General features: G+C 38.3%; 1 protein-coding gene across 3 annotated transcripts in view; it reads right to left on the bottom strand.

Annotated features, from left to right (window-relative positions):
- The window catches only part of ARMC3 (armadillo repeat containing 3), a 76052-nt gene that overhangs the window by 39248 nt on the left and 18577 nt on the right, over window positions 1–18227 (bottom strand). For 2 of the 3 annotated variants that reach the window (XM_044425299.1, XM_044425300.1), the window contains 6 exons: window positions 16141–16258; window positions 14655–14780; window positions 9626–9694; window positions 9189–9364; window positions 7211–7405; window positions 3583–3766 (listed from right to left, as the gene is read on the bottom strand). In XM_044425299.1, the coding sequence (XP_044281234.1) occupies window positions 3583–3766; window positions 7211–7405; window positions 9189–9364; window positions 9626–9694; window positions 14655–14780; window positions 16141–16258 (868 nt within the window). Of the gene's footprint in view, window positions 1–3582; window positions 3767–7210; window positions 7406–9188; window positions 9365–9625; window positions 9695–14654; window positions 14781–16140; window positions 16259–17743; window positions 17814–18227 lie in introns of all 3 variants that reach the window. The other variant, XM_044425298.1, reaches the window with a different exon arrangement.

The following is an 18227-nucleotide window of genomic DNA, read 5'->3' on the forward strand; positions in this document are numbered from 1 at the left end:
TCTACTGTCCAGGGGCTCACTGTAGATTAACAACTGCTGCTCCCTCTTCTTAAGGTTTCTTACCTTAACAGTAGCCTTAGATTGTATAGTTTCTCAACAGGGCTACTGGTCCTTACTTATTATAAGCAACTAAGAATAAGAGGTAGATAAAACAAACCTGTATATCACTGCAGACAATATGATTTTTATTATTTTTTTGTCTAGCAAGTTCATTCATGCTGGTTTGTGGCAAAATAGTGAAGGAAAACTTTTACTCTGAAACTACAATGATTTCATTTATAAAGAAATTTAACAGGAAGATACATCATAGGCAGTGACAGTTATATCTAGCAATACAGGGTCACAAGTAATAGAATCATAACTCCAGTTGTCCTTGTCAGAAATCTGTTATAGCCCCTAGTACTGCTTGTATTTAACAATGCCTGTGGGATGCAGCAAAGGAAAAGAAAATGGAAGAAGAAAAACAATTGTGGATTTTTTTCCAAGCAAATTTGAAAGCAGGGCCAAAATTACATTTTAAAAATAGAGTCAAATGAAAAGACAGACAACTGTTCATCATCAGTAGTAGTACTCCATCTTCCTGCTAGTCTGCTCTCAAGTAGCTTATAAAAAGCAAATGATTAGCAGGGGTGGACAATTTGTGGTCCCCCAGATCTTTTGTGTATAATTTACATCAGTCCCTAGTCAGCATAGCCAATGATAAGAGATCATGGGAGTTATACGCTGACACATCCAGAAGACTGAAAATTACCCACCTGAATTAAAAGTTTAAATTTCATGAAATTAACTTCATACCACTTTGTACGTGGTACAGTGCAATCCCAAGCATATTTACAATAGTTTTCATTGAGTTCAATGGAGTTCACTCCCAAGCAAGTGTGAACAGGGCTGCAATCTTACTTCTAATCAAATTAGAAATGCTTAGAATTGGCCTAATTTATAAAATACAATAAAAATAAGGATATGCCTGTGAGATAAAGTGAAGCAAAAGTTCTACCATTATACAAACTTATCAGCACAGTTATTTCAGGCAGTCAGCACCAACTGAAAGCTTGGTACAATAAAGTTTTCAGTCACCTTCCAGCAGGAAATAAGGGGCTAGATCAGGCTAGAATCATCCAGAAAGTGCTCCCTAAGATTTAGGGAAACTAGCAGAATAACAGCAGAAGTCCTAGCCTTCCAATTTGGTTTTAGCCAAGTACAGATAAAAAGGAGACAGCTTGAAGCAGAACATTATACAGGTTAAACCAGCCTTCCTCAACCTGGTGCCATCCAGATGTCCTTGACTACAATGTATTGGGTTATACAGTAACTAGTCCTAAGAATGGTCTTTAAAAAGGCATTTGAATTAGCTTTTTTCTTGATTATGGTAAAAACAAGGGACTTGTTCTGTGGGTGCTGATAATCAGAGTTGGGTGGCTCTGCCACACATTATGCAATTAACAAAGGTTAAGAAGTTGATAACAGCAAAAAACAGGTACTGGTACACTGATGTCAGTTTCAGTTTCAGTTTCATTTTTCTGTAGTTTCATTAACTCCTATAAATGAATCTAAAACTTGCCAATGGAGGGATGCTGAGTTAAAATATATTATGAGAAAGCTAAGATATAACAAAGAATAAGAAGCTTTTTTGCATTTGAAACTGTGTACAACAAAGATAGATAAATTAAAATAATAAGCTAGGGATGCTACAAATAACTAATAACCCAAGGATAGTAGAAATTTCTGTCACAGCTTATGTCTTCTGAATCTCTTGAGAGACTCAAAAGCCTATTATGGACAATAAGAAGTACATTATTCTTTATATTATTACATTTTGTTATATGGCACTGCTGTTGCAGCTTGACAAATCACACTAGAGATACAATTGAGGCATATTTAAACAGAACTGTCATGCTGAGTGTAAGCTAAGGGCATCAGAACTACTTCCTACAGAATCCATGCGAATTCAAAAGCAGTGAGTTGTTCATATAAGCAAAGTATTACAGAATGAATAATTATAAAATGATAAAATGAAGTGGCTAATACACTGGAGGCATTCATCTGTATACTATTTTAAGATCTGCTATATATTTGCAAGAAAAATGTTTATTTCTTAGCTGTCTAAATTGGCAATTTCTAAGATTATTAGTCCTGGCAATGACAAAGTATCTGCTGGACAGGGTTGGGGGAAACACATTTGATTCCACAGTTGTTTCATTAAATAAAAACCCAAAAGATGAGGATCATGATCATTAACTTTTCTTTTGTGAGATTTTCTTTTAACCCATGCTTGCTGGATTTCCAAATGAATGAAGAGGCAAAATTTTAGCAAATGCTTTACTTCAGTGCATCATTTCACATTTCACCAAAATGTATTTGCACATGCAAACAAGTGAGGGGCAAGATTTGCAACAAACTTCAAAGACCTGGTTGGGGTGCATTAAAGATGTATACTACAAACTACTCCAAAATTCCATAGAGTGATTGTGGTATAAGAAAGCAGCCCTAAGCACATTTACATGGGATTTACTTTGAAGACTATTTCCATAGGTTCAGGGTGCATCCTGCATAAAAGTGATGCATTTTTAAAAGAACGTTTGTTAGGGTCACTTGCATATACTCCCTAACAGCTAGAGATGCAAGGGTTCCTAAGAAAATGTCATGTTTGGATTCATAATAACAGAAAGAGGGGACATTTAGGCCCCCAAACCCTAAATAGCATCTTGTATGGCGTTAATTACCATTTTTTATCACAAGATCATAAGCAGGATTCCTACGTCACATTAAGCAACCCTGCAGATAAGCCAGCACAGACTGAACAACCCACAGTCTGCCTGACAAACATGGCTCTCCCTTCCCCACAGTCCTCCTGCTTGCTCCAATGTATATCCCACTATCCTCAAAAACACTCAAAATTGCTAGATAGGTTGAAAGGGAAAAAGCCATTGTTTTGACAGCTATTTTAAAACATGCTCACAAAAAGATGGTGGGATGTAGATCTCACTTTTCAATGGAAATGTGGAAAAGGAAAGGAGACTGACAAGAGTCAGGGAAGGCACTGCAAAGAAATTAGGTTATCGCACCCAAAAGGGGAAATATACTCATGACTTCATTTTAGGGCAACTACCCTTTGCCACTTTTCAGTTGACAACTGTTTAGTGTACATAGCAACCTTGCTTAGTCAATGTCCATGGATGCTACCAAATACACTTTCACAGCAGACATTTATCAGGACGACCAGGAAAAGCTCCACATTTTGACCCTTCACAAGAATGCAACTACACAGGATTTTTTTTAAATTACAAATGAAATTGTACATATTTGTGCTATGCACCAGCTCAGTTTGCTAAGGTGACAACAAAAGGGGAAGTAATGAGTGACAGTCACTTCCAAGTGCAGCATGATCACTGCAGCAGCAACTGTCACTGGAACAAGCAAGCAAACACAAGAAGGGGGCACATCAGAGCAGGGATAGGAAGACAAGATGAGTTCTGCTGCACAGGAACCTGAGATAATAGCTGGGGAGAAAAGAAGAGGACACCTATAAAGGCTTTTTCTAAACAAAATTTAGAAAATTTTGGAATTTTGAAAATGACATACGATCATAAGCTGCTTTAGCAAGGGCCTTTGCAGCATTCTTCTGAAAATCAGTAAGAGTGGAAACTTCAGCAAAGGTGAGTAGTTTTCTGAGCCCCCCTGTCTCCTGAATCAGTTGCATGGTATCCACATCCTCGAGACAATTTGCCACAACTCCAAGAGCTTCCACATGTAAATCATTAAATTCCTGAAAGTTTAAAAAATGCAGACACTAAATGAGAATCATAACAGGGCTTATAAACTACATGCTTAAAGTAATTTCTAGTTCCATATTATGTTACAAACTATCAAAGATTGTCATTCATTGGTCCTCATTTTAAAAATATGCTTACAGGTCCCATAATGTATGAAAATAGTGCAAAATTGTACAAAATAGCTTGCTATGATCTATTTAAAATTGGGCCTAACACAAACAAAGGAAATGGGTGTAGTTGGGATGGATGCACCAGTGCCCTTTTCTTAGTAGCAGCATTATGCCTTGGAAGGAACTTCCAAGAACTTTTTGGCTGGAATGAAGTAGTTTAATCCTTGTTGATCTAAAATTTGCCACTTCTTAAGAACAGTGAAATACTGCAAATAGAAACCAAGCCTAGCTTCAGATTGCTCTACCAGATGGATTACACCTTTTGCTAGTAAGCTGGTGATTTCCTTTCTTAGGGTTGGAGAGGGAGGAGTGATGTGGTCTGATCTGAGAGGCAGGAGAGTCTTTCATAGCCATGATGTACCATGGAAAGAACCCACCAATCAGATGCGACAGATTCCCAGGTTAGTACATGGCGGCTTAGGTGGTCCCCAAATCGAGGTAGGACACTGCATGGAGGATTATTCACGCTGCCCATCTGCACTGTCTTTTTTCAGCTTCAGGGCATCTCTTAATCAGTTAGAACCAAGTACCATCCCGATAGTGTTAGTGGATTTGAGGCTGTCCATATTGAGGGCGACTAGGATAGGGGCTCTGTTGCCTGGCTTGGGGTGGCTGGTTTTGAGGGGCTTGGGCATGTAACCCACTTACATGCCCTGGGTTGGAACGGGCTGATGTCAAGTTGTTACCTTGGCCTTCTGTAAAGTGTCCAGGTGTTCATCAGTGCAAGCATGGAAGAGGCCCTCTCTGTAAAATGGCATGCTTTCTATCCAGGAACAAGTCTCTTGGGGAAGGTTGGTTGCCCAAAGCCATGCATGATGCCAGACCACCACTATACTGACTAGGTACCACCAGTCACTGTCAACATGATGGTGAACCGTGGAAATTTGTTGTTTGAATAGCTGGATTGCTTCAGCTAAGACAACTCTGGCCAGCTCCTGCTGTTGGTCTGGTAGGAAAGCAGCCAGAGCGTCCATCTTCTGCCACAAGAAGACCTGATACCTCCCTATCATAGCTTTGTAACTTGAAATGCAGAAGTCTAGGCACATCCCTGAGTAGAAGTGGCATGCCATCACATCAAGTTTTCAACCCTCTTTGTTGGTTGGCGCAGAGTGCTCCCTGTGAGGGCAACCTTACGTTGATTTGACAATCATGAATTTCTTGTGGGGATGATAGAAGGTAGGGGATGTCTCTGCCAGACGTAACCTTGAAAGTAATGTCCTGGAAACAGATACCAATATGGGTTCCCCCATAAGGTTGCACCATTGGTTCAGTGCCTGGAATGGAGTGATACAGGAAAACTGGCAATGAATTCAAGGATGGGACACAGAACGGACAGGGTGTACATGAGACTGGCTCCATAGTTGGATTGCAACACGGTGTTTGCATCAATCCTGTTGGGGAGCTGTGTAGCACTGGATATTGAGCCGGAGAGTTACAGCATGTTTAGTTTTGCAAGATTTCTTCACTGGTTTAGCATGTTCGGGCTCAAGGTGCTTTCTTTTTTATTTATACTTTTTTGGCACCTCAGTGACCTTGGATGGCTTAGAGACTGGAGCAGAGGGCTTCAACTTGCCTGAAGCACTGGTGGAAGGATGCTTTTTAGAGACCTCTTTTGAGGTTGAAGAGCCTTCACCTTCCTCACCAGTGGCATCTCGCATGGCACGAAGGGCATGCTCCCACATTTCCATTCTCAGGTGGAGGATGCTCAGCCCTGTTTTTGTGAGCCTGCTCACTGAAGGCTTGGCAATGGGGACATTTGTCCACTTGATGCTCCTAACCCAGACAGAACAGGCACAGTGAATGACCACTGGTAAATAGTATTTTTATGCCACATTTGGCATACTTCCCAAAAGCCGGTTTGAGTGACATCGGAAGGAAAAAGAGAAGAGAGATTCAAGAGCAAGAGAAAGAGTAAAAGGAAATAATGACAGAAGGGGTTTTCAATTTTTTTTGTGAAGTTATTAGAAGGGGAGGGAAGGGACTTCAAAGAATGGGGAATGAGGAAATTGGGGAACAAGAAAAAATAGTAAGTGACAGATGGTGAGAAAGACAAAGCTGAGTTAAAACAAAGATTGTAAGGTAAATCAAGAGTTGTGAGAAAAGACTAAGGGATCGAACTCTAGAGATCCCAATGCAATATAAATGGTGGTCAAAAGCAAACTGAGAAAATGGCAGGAGCCTACCTATTTATATAATGACAAGGGGGCAGGGCTACCACCAAAAATTCTAGGCTTAACTAAAGGAATCTACCTGAACATGGCAATGGGAAGGCCAGCACCTCTATGTATGATGCACAGAGACCACAATGAAGAAAAGAAGGCTGCCAGTTGTACTATCTTCATTCCACAAATGTCTGCTGACTTCTTGGCTTGGCTTGCTTTCCAAGACTGAGCCAAGCACAAAAGGAAGTCTGCAAATTCTAGAGGGACAGTTTCCAGTGAGTTTCATCCCAATCCAGATTCTTGGGGGGACCCCACTACTTACTTCCCTCTGTTTTCAGAATTTATCATTTATTCCTATGCTCTGCTTTCAGTTGCTGATCTAATACAATGGCTTCTCCACATATTCTATGACTGCTCTATTTACCCAGGAAACTTTGGTGTAGAGTTTTGTCAAATACCTTTTGAAAGTCCAAGTATCTCAATGTCTCTCAGACCCCTCCATCCACATGCTTCTTGACAAAGAACTCACAAAGAACTCTAAAAGGTTAGTAAAATGGACTTACTTTTGTAGAAGTCACGATTTTTCTTCAGCAAGACTTGTAATTCTATATAGTTGATTATTTTATTTTTTATTAATGCCATCCAACAATTTACCCACCAGATAACCCTATAATATCCCGATTCCCCTAAATCTGCTTTTAAAAATGGAATTGCAATGGTAGCTTCCAGTTCTCTGCTACAGAATCTATTCTTAGGGATAGCAAATACTGATTTTTTTTAAATGTTTGTTCAACTAAATTAATTTTGTGTGTGAGGACAAAGAGTTATTATTTTTGTATAGGCACTTATAAAAACTACAAATATCAGATACAATCTTTTAAAAAAGGAATACTCTTTAGAGTGAAATAGAGAGGGAATGAATATTCTAAAAAAATTTGTCATGTGACCTACCTAAAAGTTTCCCCCGCAAAGTATATTTTTTATTTCAAAACTGTTTTTTTCCATGGGAATTTCTTCATATTATATTAATTGACTAAAACTCATAAAACAAGGTAAGTAAGATTTATTCAAGTAGCTAACTATTCAAATGTCCAGTAAATGGTACCTTAGTTTCTAGTATCTTGAAAAGATGATCCAGTCCTTGATTTTCTCTAAGCATCACTCTGGTCTCTCTGTCAATGCTAATTATACCTAAAGTTTTGAGTGCTAACAACTGAATTATTGGATAGTCAGACTTCAGAAGATCCAGCAAAGGAGGAATTACATTTAGTTCACGAACTGCAGCACGACTCTGAAAATCCTGTAGTTAAATGTCAAATAGAAATGTTATGATGGGAAAATACAATAATGGTTAATACTGTAGTTTTAGTCAAAGGAAAATATGAACACAAATTTAGTTAACTGAACTATTTTGAAGTGATTAATTGTTATGGACTGAATATCATACATTATACATTAGACAGAACAATATATAGTTTTAGCTTGTATATAATTTAATATGTATTATTACTATTAGTTTCATACTATGTTTTAAAGTACTTTTCAAGGAAAAACTAAGAAAAATTTCTAGCATCATGTGACTTCTACAAATAGGGCTAATCAAATGCAATTTGTTCATTTATCCAAGTGTGAGGATGTTATTTACATACTTCTCTTGCATCTTTACAGATCTATTTTCTTGCTGTATGAATGTTAAAATTTTTCCTGCTAAATACGTCATTTTTTAGCACCAGATCTTCCCAAAAGAATGGTTGCTCACTGTACAGTATTAAAATGGTAAAATATAAAAAGTTTTAACTTTAAAATACCATCCTGGGCATGTTTTTGTGCAATTTTCCTTATCAATCTAAGCAAGCACCAGGTGCAGTTGTCCAGATATATCTTACAACAAAGAAAGCTAGATAGAAAAAGAAGGGAAACAGAAAAATGTGATTCAGAATAAAGACATGCTCTGATGCCCTAGAAAAGATTGAACTATGAATTGAATTCATTACTAAGTTGATTCACTTATAGCCCGATCCACAATGCAGTTAAAATAGAATGCTTGGACTTAAGCCAATTTGGGACCATTGAATTCAATGGAGCTAAATCGGCTTAAATCCTAGTGTTTCAGCTACACAGGATTGTGGATTATGCTATTAGACTCTGAAAAGAACTTCTATACAAATGCACTGTTCTTTCACTAACCAGCATACGGTGACATTAACACTGATTGTGAAAGTAACCAATTACAATAACCTTCCTTCCCTTATGAAAAGAAGCTGTCAAAGGCATTTACGAAGAGTTAAGAAGATGTGAAAAATCATGATGTGATGTAAGAATAAGACAAAAACCATTTCTTATCCCCCACCCCACCCAAGCCAGACATTTTTATATCCCCCCCCCTTTGGAAGGGTCAAACAATTTTTTCTACACAATGAAAAGAAGATGGAGTTTATGCATTCTAGAGTCTTGAAAATGATTTCCTTTATATTCATGCAAATGGAGTTTCCTGGAGCCTACGCTAAACACATTTAATTGGAAGCAAATTCCACTGGAATCAATGGGACCTGCCATTAAGTAAATCACTCCAACTCAGTGCAAGAGAGATCCACATATTATTGTTCATGGATCTCACAAGTCCACCCCCTTTCCAAATGCAAAAGGGCATTTTGATAGCGAAAATCCTGCAAGTGAAACTCAGATCTGCATCCAGTGAGCACACTAATTATACTTCAGCACAGTGGGAGAAGTGGATCTTTTATCTCCTTCCAGTCTAACATGTGATCAGCAATGTTAGAGATAACTATTATATCTATTATTAGGCAGGAAGACAGAAGAAACTTCTTCTTAAACTGAGCAGCAAAGGCACAGACAGTTCCCAGAGCAGCCTATCCCCACTCAGTGCCCCCTGGACCACAACAACCAACATCTTTACCCAGAATGGACAATACATTCCAAAAAATCTGTGGATGCAGGTTTGGTGAGATTGTCCTAGATAAAGGGGTGTACAGAAGATGTACATAAAAATGATATGCCAGGAAAATTAACCATGTATAGGCAAATGTATGTTTCTTTGAAATTAAAAATTTAAAAATAATCACCTGTACCAGGTTGTGGATGCATTCAACACAGTTCTTCTTAACATCAGGGTCAGGACTTCCTAGCAGTCTGATAAGTGGCTCTAGTCCGCCTTGCTCAAATATTTGCACTTTACTGTTATATTCAACTGCCATATGTGCCAGACAAAGGCTTGCAAATTCATGTATGACTACATCTTCTACAACATAAAAAAGGAATAGTGCCATTAATCAGCACAGAAAATAGTAATTTGTTAATGGTTAGCAATATGTTGTTGGAATCTCAATAGACAATGGCCCTTACTAAATTCTCAACAAAATTTGCTATACACAACTAATTAATTGTTAAAAAAAACCACAAGAAAATAAATTTAAAAATTTTCAACAAACCAGTGGTATAAAAACTTGCTATCAAATGACAGAAGCAACAATAATTCACATAAAGAGTCACTGCAAGTTACCTTCTGGTGCTAGGCGAGCTATGAATGCACTTGTAACATCGAGTTGTCTTAATGATTTTTTCACATCATCTACAATGAAGCATATACAGAATGAAGTGATATATTTTGTTAATTGAAGGGATACAGCAGGATTGCAGAACTTTTGACACAGGTGCCAAATCTGGCCTTCCAAGAGTCCCAATCTGGACCTTCCTTCCCAATCTTTTAACCCTAGGGGCCTGGTCCAGCCAAGGCACTGTACATTCAGAATCAAGGATACTTAGGAAGAAACAAAACCACCTGTGTCAAAGATGGTAACATGGTTTATTGAATACAAAATTGGAATATGGATACATATTGTCAATGAACAAACAAAAAGAAAGCTCACAGATGACCCTTTAGTCACAAAGCTTCCTGATGTGATGATGCTCTTTGGGACACTAGCTACGTGGATACCTTACATATTCCTGGTTCCAAGTAGAAAGCTTTCCCTCACCATGGATCTTATACAGCTCCTCTTTTCCTGTGTTTCAGAAGCTGCCACTTTGAACAAACTACTGCCTGCCTCCTGGGAGGCAAGGTAAGAGAAGGCCCACCAATCCCAATTAACTTTTAGCAAAATGGTGTGTAAGCATCCTCATATCGAGGATGAAGCAAGGAATTCACAGCACTCCTCCTATCTTCAGCAAGGCCCTAAAGGATACACACAGCAGTTAAACCTAATGACTATCTGTGCCTGTACTTAATGCCTGCACTGAGCACTGGGAGCAGTCTACACTGTACCCTCATTCACAATGCTTTCCAATCCTTGATTCCAATACACCTGGTCCCACTTCTTTTCCCCAAGCTACTGATTATTCAGAGGTTTGCAAGCTTTTGTGCTACTTTGCACCATTCTGAAATGCTGAAATACCTCTCCCAAGATGTAGTTACTGGAAAGAAGAGCTTCAAACTAAAATATGCTAGTATTTTGGCCCTCCCTTAATGAAGTTCTACTGTAACAAAGGTGGGCAGCTGATTGACCCTCAAAGTTTATTATACTTACGTGGGACAGAAATTTGGGGGATTGACAGTGCTATCATAAATGTTTTAGAAATAGTGCAGAACTTCTTTAGTGAACTTTGTCTTCCTCCCACAACCCCTGCAGCCTTCTTGCACACAGAATCAGGATGGCCATCCATTAGGACAAGAATAGACTGCCCAGTTTCAGTATCTTAAATTACTCTTTTTCCTAATGAACACTTTCCAGCTTTGTGCCATTTGGAAATGAATGAAAACCCTATTTAAAAGTCAAGGCTCCATAATTTGGCATCTACCTACTATACTTCTGATTTGAATACTATCTTTACTCTGGGTAAGAGGCAATTAAGAGATTGGCTATTTTAGATAGACTCTAGAAGGAACCTGCAGTTAATTAAAAACCTCTAAACTCTCTCAGTGGTTTCCTCTTTTGCAAACAGAACATTATAGAGCTAGCTATCTCTCCAGACTGAGACCATCCTCTTTAAGAAATGCTTTTATTGAGTTGTGATTGCAAGTTATGCCAACCACAGTTTTGGATGGGTGATATAACAAGGTGCCTTTTGAATGCAGATCATGTATTTGTGGTTTATATCACACTGAAGACATAATTCATTACATGTTAATCTATCCTCTATATACTGATCCCAGAGAGAGACTCCTGAAACCCTTGCTATCGCATGGATATAAGAACGCCTTGGCAGAAACAGTTCATTTTCTTTTAAGTGGTATTAATAGATATGTGGCACATAGTTGCTTTTTTGTTTTGCCGGCAAAAAAGATCAAGAAGAGAGAATTAAGACAAAATTAGACAAAAGAGAATTAGAAAAAACTGCATTGGAGATTGAGAGTTAAAGATCAGTTTCTGTTCATAGTATATTTAAAATTTATGTATGTTATATATTGTTTGAAATTCTTCATTTTGTTGTCTATGAGCATACATTTGATGCTTTTGTCAAGGCCTTTGGCTAGTATAATAAACTTTGAACTGTATTAATTTTGCAAATTTGGCAACATTTCTGCAAAAGCTTTCATACTGAAGCCTTTCTTTTTAAAGTTTTTGAATACTTTATAGTTGTATCTAAATTTTTTAAAATTATTTTGTTCCAGTAGATCCAAGGACCATTTATGAAAGCAACATTGAATTATAATACTCTAGTGTCAGTGACAATTGCATAATTTATGAAGGATTGATTGGAACAGGGACATATTAGAAATTCTTCAGCAAATCCACATTTCATTAGTTCACTTCAGATGGTATTCTACCTGACATTCTTTCTACAAGCAGCAAAGGATTTCTACCCACCAAATGCACATGCCCTGCCTCTGACACCCCAAGACATCCATACACAGGCATCATATGTATGTACAGCAGCAGATCACTTATATTAAAAGAAGTTTCTAAATGATATCCAAAACATTCAGGATAAACTATAATAAAAACCACGTATTATTAGACCGTACTGAAGACAAGGCCACTTTATTTGAAAAGTAAATGTTCCGTCAATTTTTTCAAGTAACAACATAGAAGGCTTGGCACTTGCATAATATTTACTTAGAGGTTCCAGAGATGCTTTAACTTACAGTTCTGCACTGAGCAGGAGGCTGGACCTGATGACCTTACTGGTCCCTTCCAATTCTACTGTTCTATGACTGGAGCCACCAAGAATCAGATCTTTAAAATCTTAGATATCACCAAGAGAATATTTCCTGATATTCACAGCAACTGAAGAGGAAGGCAGGGGTTCAGGCAATCTCCTAAGAATCCTAGTGTGGAGTTGTCTACAGTTTTGTAAACAAGTACCTATGTTGTGAGCCAGGGTTCTTCGTTCGCACATTCAAAAGCCACAGACCGTTTTCTTTGCAAAGTGTTCTTTATTGACCAAAAGCACAAATTACCCAGAATGAATTTCTAAGTATTCAGACAGCAGTTTGTTGAACTCAATCTAGTAATCACCTCTAGGAATTCTGTTTATGAGAATGTCTGGGCTTCATCCCTTTGGGAAGGGCCTTCTGACAGTGAGCACACCTGCTCTCCATGCACTGATACTCTAATTGGGCTGCCCTCCTCTTTTTACACTGTATCATGGGGGTCAAAAGCCCAGGGTGTCTGGTCTGTTTCTGAGAAACTCCCCTGCTCAGGGTCCCTCCTACCAGCTGTACATTTTAGTTATTCCCAGGAATTTCTTGCCCATCTGGGGAGTCTTCTGGCCTTGAGATAAGCACCACTGCTTATCTCATCTTAATGTCTCAGCATGACCCAACTCCCAAACTCCCTCCAGTTCTGCTTCACATTCTGATTCTTCTGAAACCCAGCCAGTAGTCCTTGAGAACAAGTGCCCAAATGAGCCATTTTTCTCACTCTCAACAACCTAACCCTTAAATCTGCCTGAACATCATATTGGTAATCAGTACAATTCCCCCAGCATAAAATGCAGGAATAAGCTGCTCGTGTTACTAACGTGGCTGTGGCATTCTGTACAAACTGCACCTTCCAAACCAACCTTAAGAGCTTAGGCAAGGGGCACTGCACTAATCCAATTTATTTATTATTTATCTATTTAAAACTTTTATATGCCGTCACCACATGCCTCAGCATCTCGGGATGGCTTACAACACACACAATTAAAAACAATAAAACAACAACAAATTCCATAAATTATATAAAAACAAAAACAGGTACCATTTTGCAGGTACCATTGCATGGATCACAGCAATCATACTGCCCATGTCCAGCAACTGGATTAATCTGATAAAAGACACTCTTAATGATAAGAAAACTTGTGCCTCTAGTGACAATGCTGGATAAAAGAGCACCCCCAGACACCTATTCCTTCACGGGGAGTAAAACCTATCCAGATGATTGACCCAGTTCCCAGATATAGAAACCACTCACAGACGGAGCCTCTGTTGTGACAGGATTCAGATTCACTGTTTTGACAGTGAGTCAAAATTTTGCCTGCAGCAAAATTCAAGGGAGCTTGCTTACACTGGAAACAGGCACTGGCCCTTTCGTGATACCTGACTTCACAGGCAAGGAGGATTATAGACTGTTATGGGTATGATGCAGCTGAAATAGCTTGCAGTATCCTCCTCTGACAGGAAGCCCTGGTTGCAGTGGAAGCTAGTTGAGTTTCTGGTTTAAGTTCCATGGTGCCAGACAACTAGATGAACAGCAAATACTTTAAAATGGATTTAAAAAAAAAAGATGGCATGTATCATTAACACAAGGGAAGTTTGTACCATTTGTGACACTTCAAGCTGAAACCAGCCCAAAAGCCACCTATTTCATGAACATGCCTATTTCTGCAGTCCTGGGAAAGCAACAAAAATTCAAAATTTATGGAGCCCCTGATGGACTGACATCTTTGACTGTTGACTGCTATTGATTTGGAGGGAAAACAAGTTTTCCAAGGCCTCATATAGGCTAAATCGCCAGGTTCTCACACTATATTACTGCTCTCTGCATAGACCCTTCTGTTTTATTATGCCTCAAGTTTATTTATTTATTTATTTAAAACATTTCTATGCTGCCCCCATCGCAACAAAGCCTCAGGGCGGCTCACAACAAAAACAAACAAAAGCATATAAAAATTATACAATAAAAATATTAAAACCCGGTGCATCTCGGCTTAATTAAAAAAAAACCTACATAATAAATTAACAATTAAAATAAGTTTTAAATAAAAAGGTCTTAGCCTGGCGCCGAAAAACAAGTAACGACGGCGGACCTCTCTGGGGAGCGCATTCCATAGGTGGGGCGCCACCGCAGAGAAAGCCCTCCTCCGGGTACTCACTCACCTAGTATCATTCACAGAGGGTTCCCGGAGAAGGGCATCTGTTGCTGATCTCAAGGGGCGTGAGGGCAAGTTTAGCTGTTGGGATTACCATGATAATATAGCAACCCCAAAAATTCTGGTAAATTGATCTACTTCTGTTCCACAAGAGTGTTACACTTTTGTTTCATCATTTACATTGGGGTAATATTGCTAGTACATATAATTGCACAAGTTTATAAGAAGATTCTTACTGTGAGAAGCCATGATCCCAACTACCATTGTAGCATTTCTACGGACAACAGGGTCTTCATGAGTAACTAATTTAAATAAAGGTTCCAGGGCCCCAAGCTCAAGAAGTGTCAGCTTGTTTTCTTCACCTAAAATGTTAATAGTTCTTAATGTCCAACAGACAATATATAATAATATCAATATAAACATATTCTATAAACTCTAGGCATGGATATATCACTCTCTGGTTCATTATTTTTTGTATTTCACATAAGTCCATGCTGTTCTGTTTCTGCAATTTTCTTGTTCAATCTACACAAACGCACATCTAAAGATGCATTTAAGTATGAATTTTAAAACATTTTTTCTAAATTTATTTCTAAATGCCTTTTGATATTTTTCAGCCAATAATTGATTTGGAACATTCAGGAGCGCAAAAGTCAGTGAATAACTAAATTCTGATCTTCATGTTAGTTTGGCAGGTGTAGATCCAGTCATTTCATTTCAGAATTTACAAATATCAAATTCCTTAAGCACTCCTAATAAGAGTGCCAGAGTCAAGAAAAAAGAATCTTAATTGTACCTTTATTAAACCTTTTCCTCCCACTTCAGTTTTTCTACCTTAAACCACTGGCCCTTAAAATCCATTTCTACAAGCACTGGTATATGCATTATTCTACCAAGAAAAGAGAGGCATTTTAGAAGTGTCTGGTGCTTGAACTGCTTTCTCTATTTCACACAGAAATTAAGGGTAAGAGACACAGGTACCTAACAATAGTAAAAAAAAAAAAAAAAGGCCTTTGCTATAATGGTTCGTTCAAACATGGTACAGTTCTTTAATTATACTAGAGCACCTTTCAATGCATGTGTGAATAACTATCTGAAAGTACTGTACTGCAGATCTTCCTACAGCTGAGAAGGTAATACAGGGAGAAGAAAGTTTCTCACCTGCCTCTGAGAAATGATCCTGGTATAATTCCATAAAGCATGTGTCAGAATTTTATTTATTTATTTATTTATTTATTTATCAATTTATATCCTGCCTTTTTCCTCAAAGGGCTCAAGGCAGCTTAGATCATTCTCCTCCTCCATCTTATCCCCACAACAACCCTGTGAGGTAGGTTGGGCTGAGAGTCTGTGACTGGCCCAAAGTCACCCAGTTGGCTCCATGGCTGAGCGGGGACTAGAACCCAGATCACCTGAGTCCCAGTCCCATGCTTTTAACCACTACACCACACTGGCTCTAAGCTGTAAGACTGATCAGCTGTAAGACCGATCTGGCTGAGAATTTTCCTCCTGGTCCTCATTCCAAAGAGGCTGTTCATATCATGCCTCAGCTGGACAAGTGGAACCATATCACTTTGTACTCCATACAATACCTTGCATGCTGCTAGCCTTCAAATGTTAAGCAGCAGTAAAAGATATTAATGGAAGGATTTGGTACTAAGTAGATATATTAAAGAAAGGAAATATAAGACATGTAATGAGAGTGATTACTGAGAAACAAACCTTTTGATGCAAATTTATAAAGAGCTTCACATGCTTTAGACAAAACTTCCTCTTCTGGGGAACTGAGCATTAGCACCACTGTTGCAGCTTTCTTGCTTTCAACTGATAAAGGATCAAACTAGAAAAATAAATCACAAATGTTATAATTCTGTTCATTTTGGCAGCTTATCATGTACGATACAGTAATCTGGATACTGAATATCTTATCTCAAATTAGGATAGAAATATTAGAGTGGGATTACCAATTCAGAAAACCAAATGGTCGATTGGCTGGTTTGGTACTTTGATAGCAATCTAGTATCCTTGTGAGAAAGAAGGGGCCAAAATCACAGTAAAAATTACTTGTTCATATTGGAAGCAGAAAGATATTGCTTTAGATTCAAAAACAACACTGGATATGCACCATGGGATGCAAAACTCCAGAGGCCCAGTGAAACACAGCAACTTTAAAACATGGTCGAGTGACCAGGTTTTAAATAAATGAAAAGGGCAGGCTAATTGCTTCCTGTAATTTCTACCCTGCAGCCAATGTGTAACATTGATCTATCATTTTGGGGAGGGGCAAGTAGTAACCTAGCTACAAAAAAATACAGTCTGTTTCTCCATTTCTTGTGATGAATGCATGGAAAATGTATAATCTCCTTCCTCTATATACACTGAAATGTAGATCTTATTGATACAAAAATAAGTATACATGACAAAAAAATAAAATGGTTGCTTTATTTAATAAAACTGTCAGCCATTATGATCCCTTTCTGCCATAGCTGGCATTCAAGGCATCCTGACAAAATACCTTAAAATATTATCATATACTTCCTACTTCCTTGAGTGACAAAAAGTTCCAGAAGCAGCACTGTTAGGGTTGGTTTCCTTTTAGAGAAGAAATAAAATGTGATTTGAGTTGCTCACAAATGTACTAGTGTAATATAAGTGGAAGTGAGCAACACATGTAAACCTGCCTTTTCATATCACACCCTTAAAGTGCCCTTTGGTTCATCCTTCCTTTGCTTAGCTTTCAATCAGATCTACTTCACATTATCACCACTCTGGTTTGTCTAAGCCATGGTGGGCTCTGGCACATGCCAGGCATTTTTAAAGTCTGAGCATATGGTGTGTTGCATTGGCGATCTGATAGTTTTGAGACCATTGGTTTGCACAAACTGTAATGTGTTCACACATAAACACCTCTTAACCCTCTTTTAGTTTGGGGAGGGAGAGAGAGGAAATGGCTTCCACATTCCAGAGAAATACCTATGTATCACCCATTACTTCCACTGAAGAAACATCCACCATTCATTTTGAAACATTAGCCTGTAATCTGCTTAACACAAAAGATGTCTGGCCTATCAGAAAAGGTGCTGGATAGTCTGGTGTAATTAACAGCAGAGTTGCATCATACAAAGAAAGCAAAATAACACAGCATTCAGCTTTAGAGGCAATGAACCCACGTTACAGGCAGTTTGATTTAAAGTAAGTTCCAAATCAACTTAATTAGTTCTCTCATATAAATTGCTGGAGAAGATTAACATGTTTTAACTACAAGCATCTTGTAAAGCAGGGCATGTGAGTGCAAGTATATGAAAAAAAAAGGAGATATGGTTACTTGCTCTATCATGGAGAAGGCACATGTTGCTTGCTTCTTAGGCGCAGAGGAAGGAGTAAAATGAACTGTCCTAAGTTACAAGACACCAAGGGGATGAAATGAGACTAGCAGCAATTGATATAACATTTCCATTACCCATTATTGCCCAAAAGAGAGCCTCCAGCTATGGGGTGGCATACAAATGTGATAGAGATAGATAGATAGATAGATAGATAGATAGATAGATAGATAGATAGATAGATACTGTTCCTATTATCCAACACAAGAAGGCCAGGACCTTCAAACCATATTTACTAACAGCTCCTCCTGAAAGAATAATTGAATTTGTTAACAATGAAATCGGAAACATAAAAAGCAAGTCAAAAAGAAATTTGTGGTAAAGCCTGTCCTCTACCTTAGGGCATTCAAATAGCTTATTAGGGCCTGCTGGTTGTTATATACATCTGAAAATCTTTTTGAGGGAGAGAGGGAGAATTTGGTTTTA

This window comes from Varanus komodoensis, unplaced genomic scaffold (genome assembly GCF_004798865.1).
Source record: "Varanus komodoensis strain SLA01 unplaced genomic scaffold, ASM479886v1 scaffold15, whole genome shotgun sequence".
Classification (NCBI taxonomy): domain Eukaryota; kingdom Metazoa; phylum Chordata; class Lepidosauria; order Squamata; family Varanidae; genus Varanus; species Varanus komodoensis.